This window comes from Mirounga leonina, unplaced genomic scaffold, assembly GCF_011800145.1.
Source record: "Mirounga leonina isolate KUSES-001 unplaced genomic scaffold, KU_Mleo_1.0 Mir_151, whole genome shotgun sequence".
NCBI lineage: Eukaryota > Metazoa > Chordata > Mammalia > Carnivora > Phocidae > Mirounga > Mirounga leonina.
This window is the reverse complement of record NW_023270377.1, coordinates 25720414-25741625: the sequence shown is the minus strand read 5'-3', so window position 1 is coordinate 25741625 and position 21212 is coordinate 25720414. Positions and strand designations below refer to the sequence as shown.

The window sequence follows — 21212 nt, the reverse complement described above, 5'->3', positions numbered from 1 at the left end:
TCATATGTAAATATCACAATGCCAGAAAAAAATACGTGCTCAGTATTAGCTCCCACATTCAAATACATTTCAAACATAGTGATAACAACACCAAAAGACTGAAATGCCCACTTTGTTTTATTTTATTCTTTACCACAGAAATTGATATACTGACCTTCTATTTATTAGTAAAAATTAATGTGTTCAGCTTCTAATTCTGTAATAATTCTCACTCATCTTTGACAATTTGATAAAAATGATGGACTTTTTCATCCCAAAATATATACACGGTATTTTGCATCAAGTTAGGGACATTAACAGATTCCCCAAAGCTAGATTAAAAACTATGTTCTATCTGGCTATTTAAAAAAACTTAATTCAAATTAAATAAAATTTAAAAATTCAGTTCCTCAGATACACTGGCCACATTTCAAGTGCTCAACAGACACATGAGTCTATTTGGTAACACAGATATAGAACATTTTTATCATCTCAGAAAACTTCTATCAGATAGGGCTATTCTGGAGTATTAACACAATGTGATACACAAAACTACTTTACCTCTGTTTTTGTTGTTTTGTTTTGTTTGAAGTATATTTTCAAGAGAGTGGAGACTGAATATTTTGCCCACAACCGAATCCCCAACGTCCAGCACATAATAAGCATTCAATAGGTATCTAATAGCTGACATTATAATTTCGTTTTGGTTATATTAATCCAGCAAAAATTGACTAAGTTGGTAAAGACCAGAGCTGAAAAGTATGAACTCAATGAGTATATAAATACTGTAGTTAAAGGGGAAAAAAAAAGGAGCAGATCAACTTAGATATACTCTCAACTGATAACTCCTAAAGCCTAAAGCCAATGTGGGCTCCCCATGTGCAGACTAAATTTTTTGAATTTTGGCTAAAACACTTAAGCAAAATGTTAAGCCTTGTCCATAGCCTATTCTATTCAAGAATGGGAGAAATGCTTACTTCTAGCTAAAGAGCTTTCATTATCCCTTTATGGTTTTTCCTAGATAGAGCAGTTGAGTAACTTATTTTTAAATAGTATGTATATATTTACGCACAGTAGTTTAACAAAATATTTTAAAAATTCACCAAAGTTTTATGTCTTAAAGATTATGGCACTAAAATTTTAGAAAATCTACTTCCTTTTAATGTATCATGAAATCACGACAAAACTGAGGCTATACACAGAACAGTAAAAGGTCTAATAATAATTTTGCACTTACACTGCCACATTTTTTCTAACGGTATATTCATCCAAATCGTCATCAGAGCTGCTATCAGTTGCATCAGAATCCAGACCTTCTTCAACATGAGACAACAGCCCTGTAGCAGACAGTGCAAATCTTTGGATTTCTGCAGCTGTACACCGTGCAAAGCCATTTTTTGTATCACTCCACAATTTATTCTCTGCAGTCAACATGTTGACTTCTGGCTTAATTTCAGTGCATTTAGGTAAACTGCTATCCAAAACTGTGGTAGGTTCATGAAAGATCTTCATTTGAGGGAGTTGATGTTTCAGAGAAAATTTCATTTGTTGACCATAGTGCTTAACAACATGCTTTGCCAGAAGCATCTGTAAATGTTTCTGAGTTCTTCTAGCCTGGCTAAGTAAAATTTTCTGTTTGCTTACACAATGAAGTAAACGAGCATTCACTTCCTCCTCTTTTTCAGCAGCTGAGAAACTAATAGGCACATTTGAGTGGCCAGGCCCAATTTTCTTTTGAGCACAGTGCAATAAACCCTTTTTAATTTCAGCATCAGTAACTTTATCCAAAAGTGCACTCTTTTGGTACCATTTGCAGTTTTGCAGTTGTACTTTATCTACATTAGTGTCTTTGGTTATATTTGAATCCAAAATAATTTGTACATCTGTCATGCACTGGCTTGTGGTATCGGACAGAAGTTCCTTTTTGGTGAACTCTTCAGAATGAGAATGACAGATTTTACTAAGCTGAATATTGCTGCCATTACACAGTAGGTTTTTCAGCTTATTACAATTAGGTTCCCCTAGTTTCCTTTGTTTGTAATTCTCACTGTATTTATTTAATGTAGAATTAGAACTCATTAAAAGAACTGTCTGATAATGTTTTGAAGACTGAGAGGAGCCAAAATGTTTTAAATTCACAAAGTTAGTGTTAAGAGTAGGTTCAGGAGTTGGAAATCCCAGCATCTGAGACAAAGTGTCTCCCTTGAGCTTTTCATCTACAGTTCTTGGACTTTCCATGCATAGCATCTTGTCAGACTCCATGGTACTTGGTAAAGATGAAAAGCAGATACCCTTTGTTGCTGCCTCCCTCAGAGCTGGGGTCATGGCGAATCCTGCAGGTAATTACTGGAAACCTAAAATAATGTAAAAATAAATGATCAAATATCTAGGAAAAAGGATCATGCTTACATTTTTACCAAGGGCAACATTTTCAATGCTTCTGATTAAAATGTGAATGGAACCAAACTCCTCCTTTATTTCCCAACTCCTAACGATATCTCTGTTCTTTCTTAATTCATAAGGAATCCAACAAAGACTCAACTATTCTTTACTCCGACTGTGGGCCCAATACCAAAAACTCCAATTAAGGTTGCACACTACCTAGCCCAATAAGTATTAGACAAATACTTGTGAATGTACCTCAACTGTACTTCAAGATTCTTTTTTTTTTTTTTTTTTAACAATGTTTAGTGAAAGGCAAAAGAAAAAAATTCCAACCTGGAATCTGGGAATTATATTTGAAAATGTGACTCAATCCCATACTTTCAGCCAAAGTAAGAACTACTTATCTTTATAAAATATAAGCTGCTCAAAACCTCCATTTCTCAAATTTCACAATCTGAACAGTATAAATATTAACTAAAATAAGCTACGTAATATCAGAAGATGTAAGTAACTGAACTACAAGCAAAAAAGTATAATTTCACAACTATTAAAAATGATAGCAAAAACTTGCTTAATCTTCAATGCACAAAAATTTTTTGTGAAAAAGTATCTGCAGTATTTTTTTCCCTTTTCACAAACAGATAATCATAAGTTATCATTATAAAAGCTGTTACTCCTGCCTGGAAAATAGTGGGGACTGTAACAGATGACTGCTAAAAAATTAATCCCATAATTAAACAAATTTCATTGTATCTTATCAAAAGAAAAAGTGTAAAACCATACAGTCTGATTCATTGAAAAAGTTAATCATCTACCATTGAAAATTATGAAGACTAAATAGTGAAAAAAAAATTTATACCATTAAAAATTAGGAGTTTTGTAAGATACTCTGGAATGATACTCTGTAATGTGTTTCAATACATGATTGTTAATAGTCATTTAAATGGCCATACTCCCATACTTTATGTCCCAGGTGCTAACTGTAACTCTATAACCTTCATTTTTATGTGAAAACACAAAACCCAAAGGGGATTCTTTACAAAGACTAGCAAGAATGATAAAAGGAATAAAAGGCACAAAGGCTCTAATGCAGTTACAAAAAAAATACACAGGGTTAAAAGCAAGTTATAGACTAGGAGAAGACTTAGGCAATATATATAATAAAAAAGAATTCATACCCAGAATACATAAAGAACTCCTACAAATGAGCAAACTGGTCAGACACCTCACAGATGACATCCAAAAGATCATTAAACATATAATCAATCTTACTAGTAATGAAGGAATTATAGATTAATAAAGCAAGAGGCCAGTTTTCCAATCACTAAATTGAAAATAATGTTTTAGGGGCACCTGGGTGGCTCAGTTGGTTAAGCATCTGCCTTCGGCACAGGTCATGATCTCGGGGTCCTAGGATCGAGCCCTGCATCGGGCTCCCTGCTCAGTGGGGAGTCTGCTTCTCCCTCTCCCTCTGCCTCTCCACCCCACGCATGCTCTCTCTCCTCTCAAATAAATAAAATCTTTAAAAAAAAAAGAAAAGAATGCTCTAAGTCTGAAATATCATTTATGACAAGATTTCCCACATCTGTTTGGACTATAAGTTGATTCAGGAATTTGACAATAATGTAGAAAATGTATTTGTCATAGGTGCACAAGAGAGCACTGTTTGTAAACAGCAAACTGCTTTCAAAGCAATCTAGATATCTAACAATAAGAGAATGGATGATAAAACATGATGGAATACTATACAGCAGTTAAAAAGAATGACCTAAATCTAAATATACAAATATGGACAAACCTCAAAAAGAATATAAAGGTTTTTTTAATGGTACAGTATGCTACCAAATAAATAAAATACAAACACAAGCTCTCTTTGCTCCATCTACTGTGAGAATGAAGACCATTCTCAGCAATCAGACTGTCAACATTCCAGAAAATGTCAACATCACTCTAAAGGGATGCACTGTCATTGTGAAGGGTCCCAGAGCATCAATGCAGGACTGAATCTCAGGGCGCCTGAGTGGCTCAGTCAGTTAAGTGTCTGCCTTTGGCTCAGGTCATAATCTCCAGGTCCTGGGATCGAGCCCCACATCGGGCTTTGTTAAAAACAAAGACAGCAGGGTGCCTAGGGTGGCTCAGTCGTTAAGCATCTGCCTTCTGCTCAGGTCATGATCCCAGGGTCCTGGGATCAAGTCCCACATTGGGCTCCTTGCCCCGCAGGAAGCCTGTTTCTCCCTCTCCCACTCCCTCTGTTTGTGTTCCTGCTCTTGCTATCTCTGTCTCTGTCAAATAAATAAATAAAATCTTTTAAAAAAAAGACATCAGAAAATTTTTGGATGTTTTCTATGCTTCTGAAAGGAACAATTCAGGCTGATAAGATCTAAGTTGTCCAGCTACAGAAACAGCAAGATACCAGATGATTTTTCAGACTTATTTGTGATATTTCAAATATTCAATAAAAGCTGTATTGATTTGGGGGAAAAAAAATACAAACACAAGACCACACCACATAAATGTGTGTGTGTGTGTGTGTATGTGTTTATGTGTTTACAAGAATAAAAAATGAACCAGAAAAATACCCACCAAATCTGTAACAGTAGTTGCACATCAGGTAAGTTCCATGAAACAGAACTAAGAGTGGTGGTTTAAGAGGAGCTGAGTTTCAACTACAAACTTTATTACCTGGGGGAAAAAGACTTAAATGCAAAATGAACAAATGTTAATGGTTCTTAATTCTGTGTGATAAAAATATAGACGTTTGGGGGTGCCTCACTGACTCAATCAGTAAAGCATGCAACTCTTGCTCTCAAGGTCGTGTGTTCAAGCCCCATGATGGGCATAGAACTGACTATAAAGAGATGTTTGCCCTTTTTATACTTTACTGTGTAATGTCTCAAAAAAATGTAGAGATTTCCATATAATTCTCTCCTCAAAGTCTGTATATTTCAAAGTTTTCTAATTTTATAAGAAATATTCTATTATCTTCTATTCAATAAACATCTACAATAGTATTTAGATAGCCACACTGATTTCTAAGGAAAACTGTGTTCACAGATGAGGGAGGTATATTCAAAACATACTATATCCCCTCCCTACCCACCTTCTCTCTCTCAAAAATCTGAACAAGGTACTAGGGACATATTCAAAGTGACTAACAGCAGAGGCAGAAGGTAAAATATCATGAGGCAGTAGAGTTCATCTCAGGCCCTAGATAAACTAAATAAAAGGGAAAACTAAGATGCAAAAATAAATAAATATTAATAGTTAAGAACTATAATTGGTAGCAAAAAAATGTACATTTAGACTGCCTTAGGGGCATTTATGGTAGAGAACTAGAATAAAACACACACAAAAAAAATTCTGGTGAGATCTCTAGGGCTTACTTGGTACAATAGGCAGTTTCTAAAATGCTCTTAATAATCCCCATATCCTGGTTATTCATGCCCTTGTGTAATCCTTTCAAGTATGGACTGGATTTGCTGACCTGCTTCTAGCAAACAGAACTCACGAGAGGTGATGGGATATCACTTCTGAGATTAGGTTCCATCTTGTCACCCTCTCTCACTCTGGGATGCCAGCTGCCATGCTGGGAGCTGGAAGACCCACATAGCAAAGAACTCATGTTTGCAGCCAACAGACAGCAACTACCTAAAGCCTGACAAAAGTTATGTGAGCAGTCTGAGAAGCAGATCCTTCCCCTGTCAAGCCTTCAGATGACAGAAGCCCCAGCCAACACACTGATTGCAACCTTGTGTGAAATCTCAAGCCAGAAGCACCCAGCTGAGCCATGCTTAGATTCCTGACCCATAGAAACTGTGAAAAAAAGACATTAAATTGGGGGCTAATATGTTACATAGCAACAGATAACTAATACACTTGGATATGAAGACTTTGGGTTCTAGTCTCTAGAAAGCCCATCCATTCCACAGTTCCAATTCTAGGATTTCCATGAAGTTCCTCTATATTATATTCCCAAGTGTATCCTTATAAAAATCTCAGCCTAAAAGTCTTTCTACATTGCAACCAAAAGAAACTCATGAAAATAGATGTCTCCTGTAAATAAAAGATTAAATTATGTTCATATAGTCTTTGTTTTATATGACGTATCATGGTGATTAATTTGCAAATACTGAACCACCCTTGTATCCCTGGAATAAATCCCACTTAGTGTTTAGTTTAGTTTTGTTTTTTTTTTAAGATTTTATTTATTTATTTGAGAGAGAGAGAATGAGAGAGAGAGCATGAGAGGGGGAGGGTCAGAGGGAGAAGCAGACTCCCCACTGAGCAAGGAGCCCGATTCAGGACTCGATCCCGGGACTCCAGGATCATGACCTGAGCCGAAGGCAGTCGCTTAACCAACTGAGCCACCCAGGTGCCCTTAATGTTTAGTTTTATCATTAAACATAAGTACAGGGCGCCTGGGTGGCTCAGTCGTTAAGCGTCTGCCTTCGGCTCAGGTCATGATCCCAGGGTCCTGGGATCGAGTCCCACATCGGGCTCCCTGCTCGGCGGGGTCCTGCTTCTCCCTCTCCCATTCCCCCTGCTTGTGTTCCTGCTCTCGCTATTTCTCTCTCTGTCAAATAAATAAATAAAATCTTTTTAAAAAATAAACATAAGTACATTATCCCAATTTTTAAAATTATTTAAATATGTGATCATTACATATAACAGTGTATCCTAATTGATTATTCTAAACTCTGCCATTTCTGACTTCCTCCATATTACATAAACTACACTTACCACTAACATTTCTAAAGATCTATGAAGGCTTGGATTTTCGACTATTTTGTTAACTACTACAGGCATCCCTCATTTTATTGCACTTCACTTTATTGCACTTTGCAGATAGTGCGTTTTTTTTTTTTCTTTTACAAACTGAATGTCTGTGGCAACCCTGCATCAAGCAAGTCTATTGATGCTGTTTTTCCAACAGCATATGCTCACTTCATGTCTCTGTGTCACATTTTCGTAATTCTCACAATACTTCAAATTTCTTCATTATTATTATATTTGTAATGGTGATCTTGATTAGTGTTTATGATTCACCAAAAGCTCAGATGACAGTTTTTAACATCAAACTATTTTTTAATTAAGGTATGTACAGTTGACCCTTCAACAATGCAGGGGTTGGGGTGCCAACCACCAACAGTTGAAAATCCATGTATAATTCTAACTCCTCCAAAACTTAACTACTAGAAGCCTTACTAATATAAACAGTCAAATAACACATATTTTGTGTTATATTAGTATATTCTTACACTAAAGCTAGAGAAAAGAAAATGTTAAGAAAATCAAAACACATTTACAGCACTGTATTTATTGAAAAAAAAATCCATGTGTAAGTGGATGCAGAGGGTTCAAACCTATGCTGTTCAAAAGTCAACTGTATATTGTTTTTTCAGACATAATGCTATTGCATACTTAATAGACCACAGTATAGTGTAAACATAACTTTTATGCACTGGGAAGCAAAAAATTCATCTGACTTGCTTTATTGCAGTATTGGCTTCGTTTTGGTGGTCTAGAACTGAACACACAATATCTCTAAGGTATGCTTGCTTACCATCAACATGAAAAGTATCTTACATACGCAGATGCTCAGTAAATACCTGGTGAGTAAGTAAGTGGTTACCATTATGTTCAGAGTAAAATCCAAAGTCGTCCTTTCCATGGCCTACAAAGTTCTACATTATCAGGTCCCTGATAACTTCATATTCGACATCTCCCTTCGGGGATCACTACACTCCAGCAACACTGGCCTCGGTGCTACTCTTGAAACACACCAGAAAAGTCCCTGCTTCAGGGACTTTGTACTTGCAATTCTCTCAGCCTGGAACCATTTTCCACAGATAAGATGGCTGGCTCCCTCAATACATTCATATTTCTGCTCTACGATACCCTCATCAGGGTCTTGACTTGACTAATATATGTAAAATAGCTTTAGCCTCTCAATTCATGACACTCCACTTCCTTACAATGCTTATTGTTCCTGATAGTCACGATCTGGTATTTTATTACATTCTAGTAAGGAATTTATTTTAAGGGCAGACCTATATTTTGGCCAAGGTTCCAACTGCCAGCACTTAGGTATACAATAATTGTCAAACATTTGTTGACTGAATTAATAAACAAACAAGTGAGGCTTGATTTTGACATGTGTTCCAAGATTTCGGTAGTAATAAATCATAACAACACCTATTTCAATTATTTTTAAAATAAATGTTACAAACAAAGCAATATATAAATATATGTGACACAACGAAATGTGGTTTTCAATTAGTACATACTGGCTCAATATTTTTTTTTAAGATTTTATTTATTTGACAGAGAGAGATAGAAGAGATGGAACACAAGCATGAGGGAGCTGGAGAGGGAGAAGCAAGCTCCACACTGAGCAGACAGCCTAATGCCGGGATTGATCCCAGGTCGCTGGGATCTTTACCTGAGCCGAAGGCAGATGCTTAAGGACTGAGCCACCCAGGCACCCCATACTGGCTCAATATTTTTAATCTTTTCTTTTTAAGATTTATTTATTTTAGAGAGACAAAGTGAATGAGCAGGGAGAGAGGCAGAAGGAGAGAGAGAGTCCTGAAGCAGTCTTCCCACTGAGCACAGAGCCCAACACAGGACCTGATCCCAGGACCTTGAGATCATGACCCGAGCCAAAATCAAGACTCAGCCACTCGAACAACTGTGGCTCAATATTATTATAAAAATTCAATCCTTGGGGGTGCATGCGTAGCTCAGTCGGTTAAGTGACTGACTTTTGATTTGAGTTCAGGTCATGATCTCAGGGTCGTGAGATTGAGCCCCGCATCCAGCTTTGAGCTAAGCGTGGAGCCTGCTTAAGATTCTATCTCCATCTCCCTCTGCCCTTCCCTCCCACCCCCTGCTCACACTTGCTTGCTCTCTCTTAAAGTAAATAAGTAAATAATCACTGATATTCACCATATTAAAAGATTAAAAAAGAAAATATAGGGACGCCTGGATGGCTCAGTCAGTTAAGTGTCTGCCTTTGGCTCAGGTCATGATCCCAGTGTCCTGGGAGCTAGTCCTGCATCGGGCTCCTTGCTCAGCAGAGAGCCTGCTTCTCCCTCTGCCTGTCAATGCCCCCTGCTTATGCACTCTCTCTCTGACAAATAAATAAAATTTAAAAAAAGAAAATTTTATGATCTTAATAGGTGAAGAAAAAGCATTTGACAAAATCTAATATTCATTCATGACTAGGAAAAAACCCTCTGATAAGGAAAAGAAAGAAAACTGCTTAAAGAGCATCTACACAAATGTCTACAGATCACTTTACAATTAATGATGAAAGACTGATGCCTTTGCCCGATGACTGGTAATGAGACAAGGTGTCTGTTCTCACCACTCCTATTCATCATCATACTGAGGTCCTAGCCAATGGAATAGATGAAGAAAAAAGAAATAAAAAGCATACAGATTGGAAAGGAAAAAGTAAAACTGTTTCTATTCACAGATGAAATTATTTTCTACATGGAAAATCCCAAGGGATCTATAAATTAAAAAAAAAAGCTTCTAGATCTAATGAGTTTACTAAGGTAGCAAATATAAGGTCAAGATACAAACATCATTTATATTTCTAAAATGAAAAACTGGATGAAAAAAAGCAAGGAACACCCTAAATGGAGTGATATGCTGTGTTCATGGATTATTGAATATTGTTACAATGTTAATTCTTCTTAAAAAACTGATCTATAGATTCAACACAATCCTAATCAAAATCTTGGCAGAATTTTTTGCTGATATCAAAAGCTGATTCAAAAATTCACATGGAGGGACACCTGGGTGGCTCAGCCAGTAAACGTCTGCCTTCGGCTCAGGTCATGATCCCAGGCTCCTGGGATGGAGTCCCGCATTGGGTTCCTTGTTCAGCAGGGTACCTGCTTCTCCCTCTGCCTGCCACTCCCCCTGCTTGTGCTCGCTCTCTCTCTTTCTCTCTCCCTGACAAATAAATACATAAAATCTTAAAAAAAAAAATTCATATGGAAAAGGCAAGGAACTAGAAAACAAAACAAGAGAAAGAACAAAGCTGAAGGACTCAAACTACTTATCTATTTAGTCAAAATAAATGTGGCATTGGTAAAAGAACAAACACAAGATCAATAGAATAGAGAGCTCCAAAACAAACCACCACACATATGGTCAACTGATTTTTGACAAAGATGTAATGGCAATTCAATGTAAAAAGACTAACTTTAAACAAATGGTTCTGCAACGATAAGACATCCATATGCAAAACACTGAAACTTAACTCATATCTCAGAGGATATACCTTATATAAAAACAGTCACATCCAACAGAATGGATCATAGACCTAAAAGTTTAACTTAAAACCATAAAACTTCTAGAAAAATACGCAGAAAAAAATCTTTATGGGTTAGACAAAGATTTTAGATAGGACAACAAAAACATTATTCATAAAATTGATAAACTGGACTTCCTCAAAATTAAATACTAAACATAAGAAACTAAAACATAACAATTTATGCAGAAGATATATGTTCAAGTTAGTAGAAATCAAATGTGCATACTCCTGAAAGATTTTTTTTTTTACCATTCAGGTTAACTCTAAGTAATGGCTTCAACTATTACACAATTTTAAACTGTAGTTATTTTAAGTCACTTACTATTTCATTTTTATGCATAAAGGACAAACGGTTAGAGGCAGAATACATAAGGAATACTGATTTAGAACATAAAATAATGAATTCTGCAAATTTACCTCAATAGTAAGCTAAACAAGTTTTGGTGACTGATGTTGATTTGCCTCAAAAGTCCATGTTCTTGAGTTTTCAGACTATGGGTGACAGTCAAGTGTTCAACATACTGTAGCTTTTTTCCCCTTGGAAATACATATTATAGGATGTGGTGATGTAGACCGTAAAACTGCAATTTTCTTGCAACTATTTTCGAATGATATCTATTTCTAATGTTTGTTGTACAGAGTTGAAATGATTGTTTTCCTTTTTTAAGTAAAAAAAATGGCATAAAAATTTTTAAAGGCTTACAAATACCAAATATACAAAATGTCAACATTAAAAAAAATTAGTCCCATTAGTTCTATGAAGTGTATTCCACATGATCACAATTATTTTATAGCACTTCCAGTATTTCAGAAGCCAATTTAAAAAAACAAGACAGTAAGAATATCTAGCTACAAGTAAAGTCATCTGGTTTTCATTTGAGTATAAAGACTATCCACACCACAACATGTTATTTATAAAGAAGTGCTTGTGAATGGCAGCTGAAAACCTATTTCATCTTTTAAAAACATAACAAAATGAAAACTTTCCAAAAATTACAGAAATAAACAAGTTTAAAAAGAGACAAACTGACTTTCAAAAAGCAGAAAATGAAGAAATGGCCAACCTTGAGTCATATAGTTTTGTCTATTTTTGGTAGGAGCCAGATTTTTAACCTCCATTTAATATGTATTCAATATAAAGCCAAACATTCAACAATTCAGTTAATACATATTTATTGAGTGAATATAACACACACCATCTTAGTTACTAGAAAGATGACAGTGAACATCAAAGGTAAGGTTTCCATTCTCACAGAGCTTACATTCTAGCAAATGGTAGATACAGAGTAAACAGACAAAAAAATACCAAGTAAATAAGGGTTCCCTAGTGTTCTTATAAAAAACTAAACAGTGATACAGCATGTCAACATTGGGACAGGAGTTACTTTAGATTTGTAGATGAACGAAGGCCTTGGTGTTGGTGACATCTGCTCTGAGATCTGAAATGACAATAACAAACCAACCAAGACTTGGGGGTAAGAGCCTTCCAAGAAAAAAAGCCAACTAATAAAATGTTTTTAAACAGGAATAATTTTGGTGTGTTTGTGGAACAAAAATAACAAATATATCTAGAACATAATGAGCCAGAGAGACAAAGTAAGAGGAAATAAGATCAGAGAGGCAAATGGTTTGCCAAGACATTTTATGTAAGTCAAAGGAAAACCACTAAAGGTATTTGGATAAGATAGTAACATGATCTAACACATTTTTATTTTTAAAAGATTCCTCTAGCTGTTCTACAAAGAAAAAGTTTGTATAGGAGAAAGAATGGAAATGGCTTCCAAGAAGAGAAGCAGGGAGACCAATTAAAAAGCTACCTGAAGTAATCTAAACAAGAGATAGTACCAGTGGCTTGGGATTAGTGAGGTAGTACTAGAAATTAAAATGGATGAATCTAAGATACGTTTCAAGGTAGAACTGACAAAACTTTTAATAGCCAAGATTTTATGGGACCAAAGGTAAAGGAAGCAATTAATTATGACTCTTAGATTTGGGGATTGAGCAACTGAGTTGTCAGTGACGCCATTTTCTGAAATGGAGCAGAATTGAGGAGACAGAAGGTTGAGGGAGAAAAATAAAAAGTTCTCTTTGGGATATGTTGACTTTGAAGTACCTATTAGCCATCCAAGTGGAAGCAGTTAGATTATCAAGTCTAGAGTTCAAGCAAGAATTCATAGAGATACCATTTTTGGGAGTCACTGGTTATAAACAGTATTTAAAGCCAAAAGACCAGAAGCGGCTTTCTTTTTTTTTTTTATAGATTTATGTATTTATTTTAGAGAGAGAGAGAGCATGAGTCAGGGGAGAGGAAGAGGGAGAGAATCCCAAGCAGATTCCTGGCTGAGTGCAGAATCTGATATGGGGCTCAGTCTCACAGCCCTGAGACCATGAGATCATGAGATCATGAGATCATGACCTGAGCCAAAATCAAGAATACCAGATGCTGAATACGAAAAAGAAGAAATATTTGAAGCAATAACTGAGAATGCCTCCAAATTAATGTCAGACATCAAACCATAGATCCAGAAAGTTCAGAGAACACGAATAAGACAAATGCCAAAAGTAAATAGCATATATCACTGGATAAATGAAGCACTCTATTAAAATTGTATTACATAATTTATATACAATTATATACAATAATAGTATACTTACAACAAATAATAGTTCATCTAAAAATCATTTATCACATATTTGTCCCATTAAAATGAAAGCCACATGAAGGCGGGGTTTGAATGTTTTCACTCAGTGCTGTATCCTAGAATACTGTTTGGCACATAGCAAGCAGGCCCTTAGTAAATATTTCTTCAATAAATAGCTTCAAAAAATAATAAAATTACATGGGTTTGAATTGTGTGGGTCCACTTACATGTGGATTTTTTTCAAGAAATACAGTACTGTAAATGCATTTTCTTTTATGACTTAATCATTCTTTTCTCTAGCTTATTTTATTGTAAGAATATATAATACACCTAACATACAAAATACGTGTTAATCAGGTATTTGTGTTATAGGTAAGGCTTCCAGTCAACAGCAGGCTATTAGTAGCTAAGTTTGGGGGGGGGCATCAAATGTTATACGTAGATTTTTGACTGCATGGGGGGTCAGCACACCTAACCCCCACATTGTTCAAGGGTCAACTATATTTTAAAATGCCTAGGAAGGAGGTTCATGAGATACTTTATTATGAAAGGAGTCTTAAGATTAGGAAATATTAGTATAGAACACTGCTGTCCAATAGAAATAGGAGTTACACATTTAATTTTAAATCTGCTACTAGAATATATTTTAAAAAGTAAAAAACATGAAATTTTAATTAAAATATTTCAATCTGTAATTAATATAAAAGTATCTTGATGAGATGTGCTAAGTCTCAAAATCCAGTGTTTTTTACATTTAACAAACTCAATTTGGACTAAACACATTTCAAGAGCTTGATAGTCACATGTGGTTAAGGACTACTGTACTGGACAGTACAAAGTATAAAGTATAGTCCCCCTAAGTAAACAAGAATCAACCATTAACTAAAATATTAGTCCCCAAAGTTCTTAGCCAAACATATTGTTTTGTATTTTTAGGCACCTATAGTATTTCAGAATGTTCAAAAATATGGAAAAGACAAATCCTTAAAAAGCTTTCAAGGAAGCATCAAAGAAGCATCTTGATCTCATGAATATTTAGTTTCTAATTATTCTGTTTCTAATCATGCACATAATTGTGTGGTGCAAAAAGTACTTGGATCTTAGCTAAATCTAAGAAATTTCTTTCAAGTTGCTAAAATACTGTACTATTCCAGGCACCATTTATTTCATATACACCTAAGATACTCAGGTAAAACCGGTACCTCTTCTAAGAGTTTAATATATAGGACTTCAAAGAACCTGTAATGGATAAAACTGAGAAAAACTGAACTCCTTTTGGCCACAAACACAGAACTAAAGTATTAATCTAACAGGATCTGCAAGCTAAGAAACCAACTATATCAGTACCCTTTCAGATTATCCTAATTATCTGTCAAGAAGCAAATGTTCTTGATAATCCAAAAATCAACTATATTTCCTGAGCATGAATTTCACTTCTATGTTTTTACAACAAAGTTTTCAACTTACATTCCAATTTTAATTAATTAGTTAATTAAAAAATTCTTTAGCACATCCAGAGCCCAAAAATTTTGAGGGTGGCAAAAAAACAAAACCAAAAACTAATCTGTTATAAATCTTTTACAGATAATCCACCAAGTAAATAACCCTACAGTGAACAGTCCAGATCTCACTACATATCCTTTTTTCTTAGAAGTCTCACAAAAAAATACCAGAGAGAAAATTGCAGCCAGGCAAAGTTTATGCCTTTAAATTATAAACACTTAAAAACTACAAAGAATTAAAACTTTTTGTTTTTTTTGTCCATATTAAACTCATTATTATATAAATCAAATTAGTTCAGTAAAAAGTCTACATCATAAATTCTAACTTTTGTTCTACAATCTAATCCAACACATTCATTGTGAATTAAGGAAGAAATCAGTTGTTACGTTACCACAAATAAAAAGCTTTGCCCTGATGTCTACAAAATGTTTCCATTAGTGACATAATCTTTTTCTTTATAAATCATGCATATTTATGAATTTAGCATTAAATATAAAATGGTCCTGTAGACATCATGAGATATAATAAATATTATGTCATCCCTCAAAAATTGCACATACACAGTGAGATAATTATGATGTCATTAATTACTGAGTTGATCCCAACACTTAGATCAGGTCTTTACAATATATAGGTCATATATACCAAATAATTTTTGGCATTTCTACTTTTCTAAGAAAAAAATCAAAAGTTTGCTAATCTAGTCTATCTTCAGAAATGAAACTGATAATCTAGATAATTTAGATAAAAACCACCCTTCCTCCTGAAAATGAACTTTAAAAATTAAAGGCCAAATCTGATTTTCCACCCCCTAAAGTACTGCTCCAGATTTTAACTATGATTTATATTCTAGCACGTGTATGTATATTTCATATAGTCCACAGAAAATAACCCATTCAAATCCACCCTGAACATTAAATTTACTCTTTTGACTAGAATCTGGATAATCCCAGTTATCTTAAATGTAGTAACACAAACTAGGAATTACATTATCACAAATAAGGCAGATTCATCCTTAAGTTTTAGACCGTAAAAACTACCAATGACATTGTGAGAAAGGGGAAAAGCCTGAAGTAGGGACAAATATTAAATTATTTCCACAGTAACAACTTAAATGTGATTCAGACAGCTGATCCATTAGAATAACAGTCAGAGAAAGATAGGAAAAAAGACAAATTCTCTCAGCAAAGTATGAAAAGCTCTTTCAAACATTACTAAAATATAAGACTCAAAAATTTTAATGTGTAACTCATAAAGAAAAAAATCTAATTAAAACAATAGTAATGAGAAAGAGTTTACACTGGTATTAATTTTACTCCTCAAAAATATAAGAACTAATGGAAGATATAAATACAAAATACAGTGTCATGTTTTCAAGATTTCTTTCTTAAATGTGGACATTCTCAATTTACAGCACAAAACACTGCAGTAATTGGCATGACCAGGGTACAGTTGGCTCAGTACTTTGTACTCAGTTATGTTTACAGCAAGAACTTCTTCCACTTTGAAAACTATCCCTAAAAAGGAATTCTCTTTGAAGACTAAAGGAATTTAATTAAAGATAAAGCCACTTGGGTGGCCACATAATACATCAAACAGATCATACTTCAAGCAGAATTATTACTACTCAGTTATAAGTGCATGACTCATAGGAATATAAATGAAGAGTTGTTTTTTGTGTGTGTGTACATCTGCTTGGACCCAGAAATTTACACTTAGAAGTGTACTATCATATTTGCTCCAATTTAATTTCAAGTCGTTAAACACTGATTAATGATCTACACATAAAACTTTTTAAAAATTACTTTGAAAAACATGCTTGAGAATTCTTGGTCTTCTAGAACCGAAACCAGACAATAAATACAAAGTTCATTACAAATGTTAACAAAACCTCAATATTATAAATGAATGCCTTTTCTCCCAATTCTGCAATACTTAGAGAACTGTAGCATCCATATAGAAATAAAATGTGCTTCTAAAATCCTAAACATATCATCAAGTATTAAAGACTTTCATTATTGTCTTCAGATTTTCATTATAGACTGTCCAAAGGCAAGTACAATATTACCATTTTTATTAACATTTGCTGATTATTTATCCTACATGCAGTAAGGAGCCCAGTTCACTGAAATCTCTCTTAAGACAACATCTAAAAGGAAAAACAAATAGAAATCTTGTGGAAATGATACACCTTCCTTGCCTTTTGAAATTGAACATACAGAAAGTAATGTAAGATCGTACTGATGATTCAGGGTCATCCTTATGTACAGTATTCCCTTATAGTCCCATAATGCAGTCAGGACTTTTAGGATAGAGGTATAAGATGATATGCTTTCAAGTCAGTGAACTGGTCGCTAATTCCCTACGACCTGTCACTTCTGTTGCAAGCAGCCCCACTCCTTGCAGTTTTTAACTTGTGAAACCCAATTGGTAAACAATCCTAAACACAATTCTAAACCCGAACGAAACAGCTTTCTGCCTCCTTTACGATCTAAAACTGTACAGACCAATGCAAAAGGACATGAGAGGAAAAGAACCAAATAAATAAAAATAAAAATTACAGATGAAATATAAGGTTTATGTGGTAGGTTAAAGGCAGTAAAAAATGTTATAGGCAGTAATACATGGAACAATGTGAATAATGAAATAAAGGAACTTTAGATAGTAGGCTTTAAAAAAAAATAACACCAAAAAATAAATAAAAAATTAAAAAAAAACACAGAAAAGGCTACACATGAAACTAGAATGATCAAAGTGAAATCTGTAAGTGAATTCCATACAAGATAGATAAATGAATAAAGGAAATGAAATAGTTTATCATGATAAATGCCATAAAAAACTGGATAGAACTCTTGGCTAATGCAGGAGTTGAACATGAGAAGTCACTGGACCTTTTTAGGAGACAACTGTGAGATCAGCGAGGTCCCTATCTGAAGGGAGAAGTACTCAAAGTAATGAATCAAACAATAACGGTATACTGCCAACAATGTACTGGTAAACTGAGTAAGACAAAAAAAGCAAGACATCATTTCCTGATTTTCCAGAGGTCAAAAAGGTAAATATTAATAAGCCAACTGGCAAGTATTCATTGAGCACCCACTTTGTGATTTGCAACATGTCAAATATGAAATATATTCTCCTTGAAGCATCTTACAGTAAGAAGATAGATATACAACAGTTATTGTGGAAACAATAACTTAAGGCAAATTAAAGCAAGGTTTTTTGTTTCAATACTAACACTAGATGATGAACAAGGACATAATGTGAGGCTGGGTCATACACGAGATGAGTATAAATTGATACAACATTCTAGAAGGTAGTTTGGTGATGTTCAAGAGCCTTAAACACACACAACCCCAGTCTCTGACCTAGTAATCTCTTTTACAAATCTAAGGGGAAAAAAAATTTCAAAGATTTATGTAAAAGGCAATTCTCTGTAGTGAAGTTTGTTAGCAAAACAACAGAAACATCCCAAATATCTGTCAATAGGAAAAATTTTAAATATAATAGTTACATGATATAATTTTAAGCAGCCAAATATAATTTTTCAAAGACTAATGACATGGGAACATTTATGAGGTAGAATTAAATGAAAATATATCACATGAACCCAGTTATAGGAAAAATTCAAATACACATATTTAGAAATACAAACTGTATTATTTGCACTCATCTTTATTTTCCAAATTATAAGATTTTTTAATAATTGTTATTTGAAAAGGCACATATGATACACACGCAAACGATAAATGTAAAAAATAAGTGTGATAGAATTGGCCTGGATTAAGAAAAAATTCATGTAAAAACTTACTCTAGAAGGGCTAGGGAAGAGAATAATGATAATCTTTCTAGATTAAAACTACAAAGAAATGATGGCAACCTGACACTGATCAAGTAGGTGGAAACAGGGAGAATCAAAGATAATAGTTACTACAATAGATTTTGAAGATATTCAAATATATCCTATTTCATGATTCATTCAGTTTATAATCTTTCAGTATGCTGGATTTAAAAAAAAAAACTTTTACTATAAAACCATGTCACTTAGCCATTTCTGTATTTTTGCAGTGTTGGTAAAGATTGTAAACTACTTTTACTAACACAAGGTATTTAATTCTCATAACAATCTCTTAAAGCAGGGACAGTATTATGAAACTATTTACAAGACGAAACAAACATTGAGAAAAGAGCGGTTGTGACTTGCCCAAAGAAACGGCCAGTTAAGAACTGGAAACAGTAGAAACCACTCAGTGCTAAAACTCTTTTTCAAGCAATCTACATTCCAGAACACCAGGTTTTTCTCCAATATTTAATTATTTTTAGACCCACTTTTACCTAGTCAAAAAGTCAGTTTTGTCTGCAGTATTGATAAATATCTCACGTAGGCTTAGTTGGTAACGAAACTGCCCCATCCTGTATTTTAAAAACATTCCTACAGAACCAAACTCAGCACGAAGTTAAGCCAAAGGAGTAAGACGAAAGGGGTTACCGTCTTAAATCTCACCAGCTGACTAAAGTTTGGGGAATCAAAAAGGAATGTGCTTCTCTGTTAAAAAAAAAAAAAAAAAAATCGATCTCCAACACCCCCACCCCCCAGCGCCGCGCCTCACAGCTGATCCGAGGTAAAGGGTGGAGTGGATCTGCGCGGCAGAGCGGGCAGGGAACCAGCCAAAAACTAATCCTCTCACAGGGAAAGACAAGAAGGTCCATCCCAGTGCCTTCCCCCTTGGATGTAAAGCTAACCTCTTCTTTTCTTCAACCACCAGAAAACAGCCTTCTATTTCTTGCTACCAATCACCACATATCCTCAGATTTTCCAGCAATGTCGGTCCCTTCGAAATACGAAGAGACACAAACTTGGAAACACCATTCCTCAATAATTCTCTAGATTCTTCTCCACCCCACCTAATTCTAAAAACCAAATCAACGTTGCCTGAAATAAAGTACAAAATAAAAGTAAACAAGGGTCACATCCAACACAGACGGCTCCGCTTCAGAGCTCCCCAAAAACAGCCCACACGTCAACCGCACCCGAGGAAGCGCGGCAGCTAAAGCAAGGGGCGGGCCCAAGAGACCACGTGTTCTGCCGTCTGCGCACGCGCCAGCCAAAACAAAAGGGAGGCCCGCCAAGCCCCTCCCCTGCCCCACGTGACCACGTCTAGGTCCGCCCCCACCCCTCCCTCCACTCCTTCTCTCCCCTCCCCTCAGCTTCTGCCAAGGCTGTTAGGTTTAGCCGTTTAAATTTGGCTGCGGTCCGACCCCTGCCCTAGAGCGCGATCCTGTGCCGGGACCCGGCGTCCAACAGCCCACAGGATTCGGGGGGCGAAGGGGCTGCCGTTCGGCTGCCTGGCCCGCAAGTCCACCCGGCGGTCTTCTCCGCTTTCCCCTCCCCGCGCTGCCGCCGTCCCCGGCAGAGGAGACCCACCCCCCTCAGCCCGCCGCTGAGACGTCGGCCACTCGCCTGCTGGGGCGCCCTGGCTCCCCTCCGCCGCCGCACCTTCGGTCCGGCCGTGGTGGGGGCTGCTGAGGTGATCTCTAGCTGCCCGCCCGCCTACCCCCACCCGGGGCGCCGCTGACTCGTCTCCAGAGCGCGCCCCGCTCCCGCCCCGGCCGCCGCCGCGGTTTAACAGTCCGCCCGCTGCCCGCAGCTCCGGGCGGCTCGGGGACGGAACCCTGCTGTGGTGGAGGGGCAGTGGGCGGGGCGCAACGCCAGCCAATGGCAGCGGGGGAGGGGAAGCGCCATGCAAATGAGCGCGGGTGGCGGGGAAACCCCGGCAGGAGGCGGGGCCTGCAGCAGCGGCTGCGAGCGTTCTGGAAGTCGCTGGAGCAAGACGCCCGAATCCTGGTGCAGAGGCGCGGCGACTCCCTGGGGGTGGGTTCCGGGTCGTTCTCGCTCCCTCCTTACTTCTTCCCTTGCCAGCGGGAAACACGCGCGCGCGCGCACACGCACACACAGACACACACGCACAACAAAAATACGGGCTTGTGACTTCCCGCCCTTGCTTTGCTATTTCTGTACTACCGTGACAGGAAAAGCGAAGAGGGGAAAGTCAGGCGGCATTACGCCCTACCGCCCGCGCTCAGGCTGCGCCGGCTCCTGGCGTCCAGACCCTCCCGCCTTGCGGCTCCAGGGGCAAGTTTTAACAAAGCTTTGTCACAGTTGCCAAATCTGTACTTCTCCGTGGGTTTGCTTGCATACGTGCTCTGCGCTCCAGAGTCCTAATTCTGTACGACTCCCGAGAGGCTCTGAAATAGGGTGACAAATCTGCTTTGGATGCAGCTGGGTCGTTTTATGGTAAAAATCAGGAGCCGCCCGCTCAAGCATTTTTAAATCCGTACAAAGCTGTTTTGAGTGGCGTTGGAGTTAACTCTGT

At 36.7% G+C, this 21212-nt stretch overlaps 1 protein-coding gene across 11 annotated transcripts in view; it reads right to left on the bottom strand.

Annotated features, from left to right (window-relative positions):
* The window catches only part of KANSL1L (KAT8 regulatory NSL complex subunit 1 like), a 151726-nt gene extending 131170 nt beyond the window's left edge, over positions 1-20556 (bottom strand). For 4 of the 11 annotated variants that reach the window (XM_035007234.1, XM_035007240.1, XM_035007241.1 and 1 more), the window contains exons 1-2: positions 20300-20555; positions 1217-2333 (exon numbers count right to left, since the gene is read on the bottom strand). In XM_035007234.1, the coding sequence (XP_034863125.1) occupies positions 1217-2304 (1088 nt within the window). In that variant the 5' untranslated portion in view covers positions 2305-2333; positions 20300-20555. Of the gene's footprint in view, positions 1-1216; positions 2334-4947; positions 5813-11110; positions 11689-19327; positions 19346-20299 lie in introns of those variants that run through there. The other 7 variants (XM_035007245.1, XM_035007238.1, XM_035007243.1 and 4 more) reach the window with 7 other exon arrangements.
* Between the last annotated feature and the right edge of the window lie 656 nt (positions 20557-21212).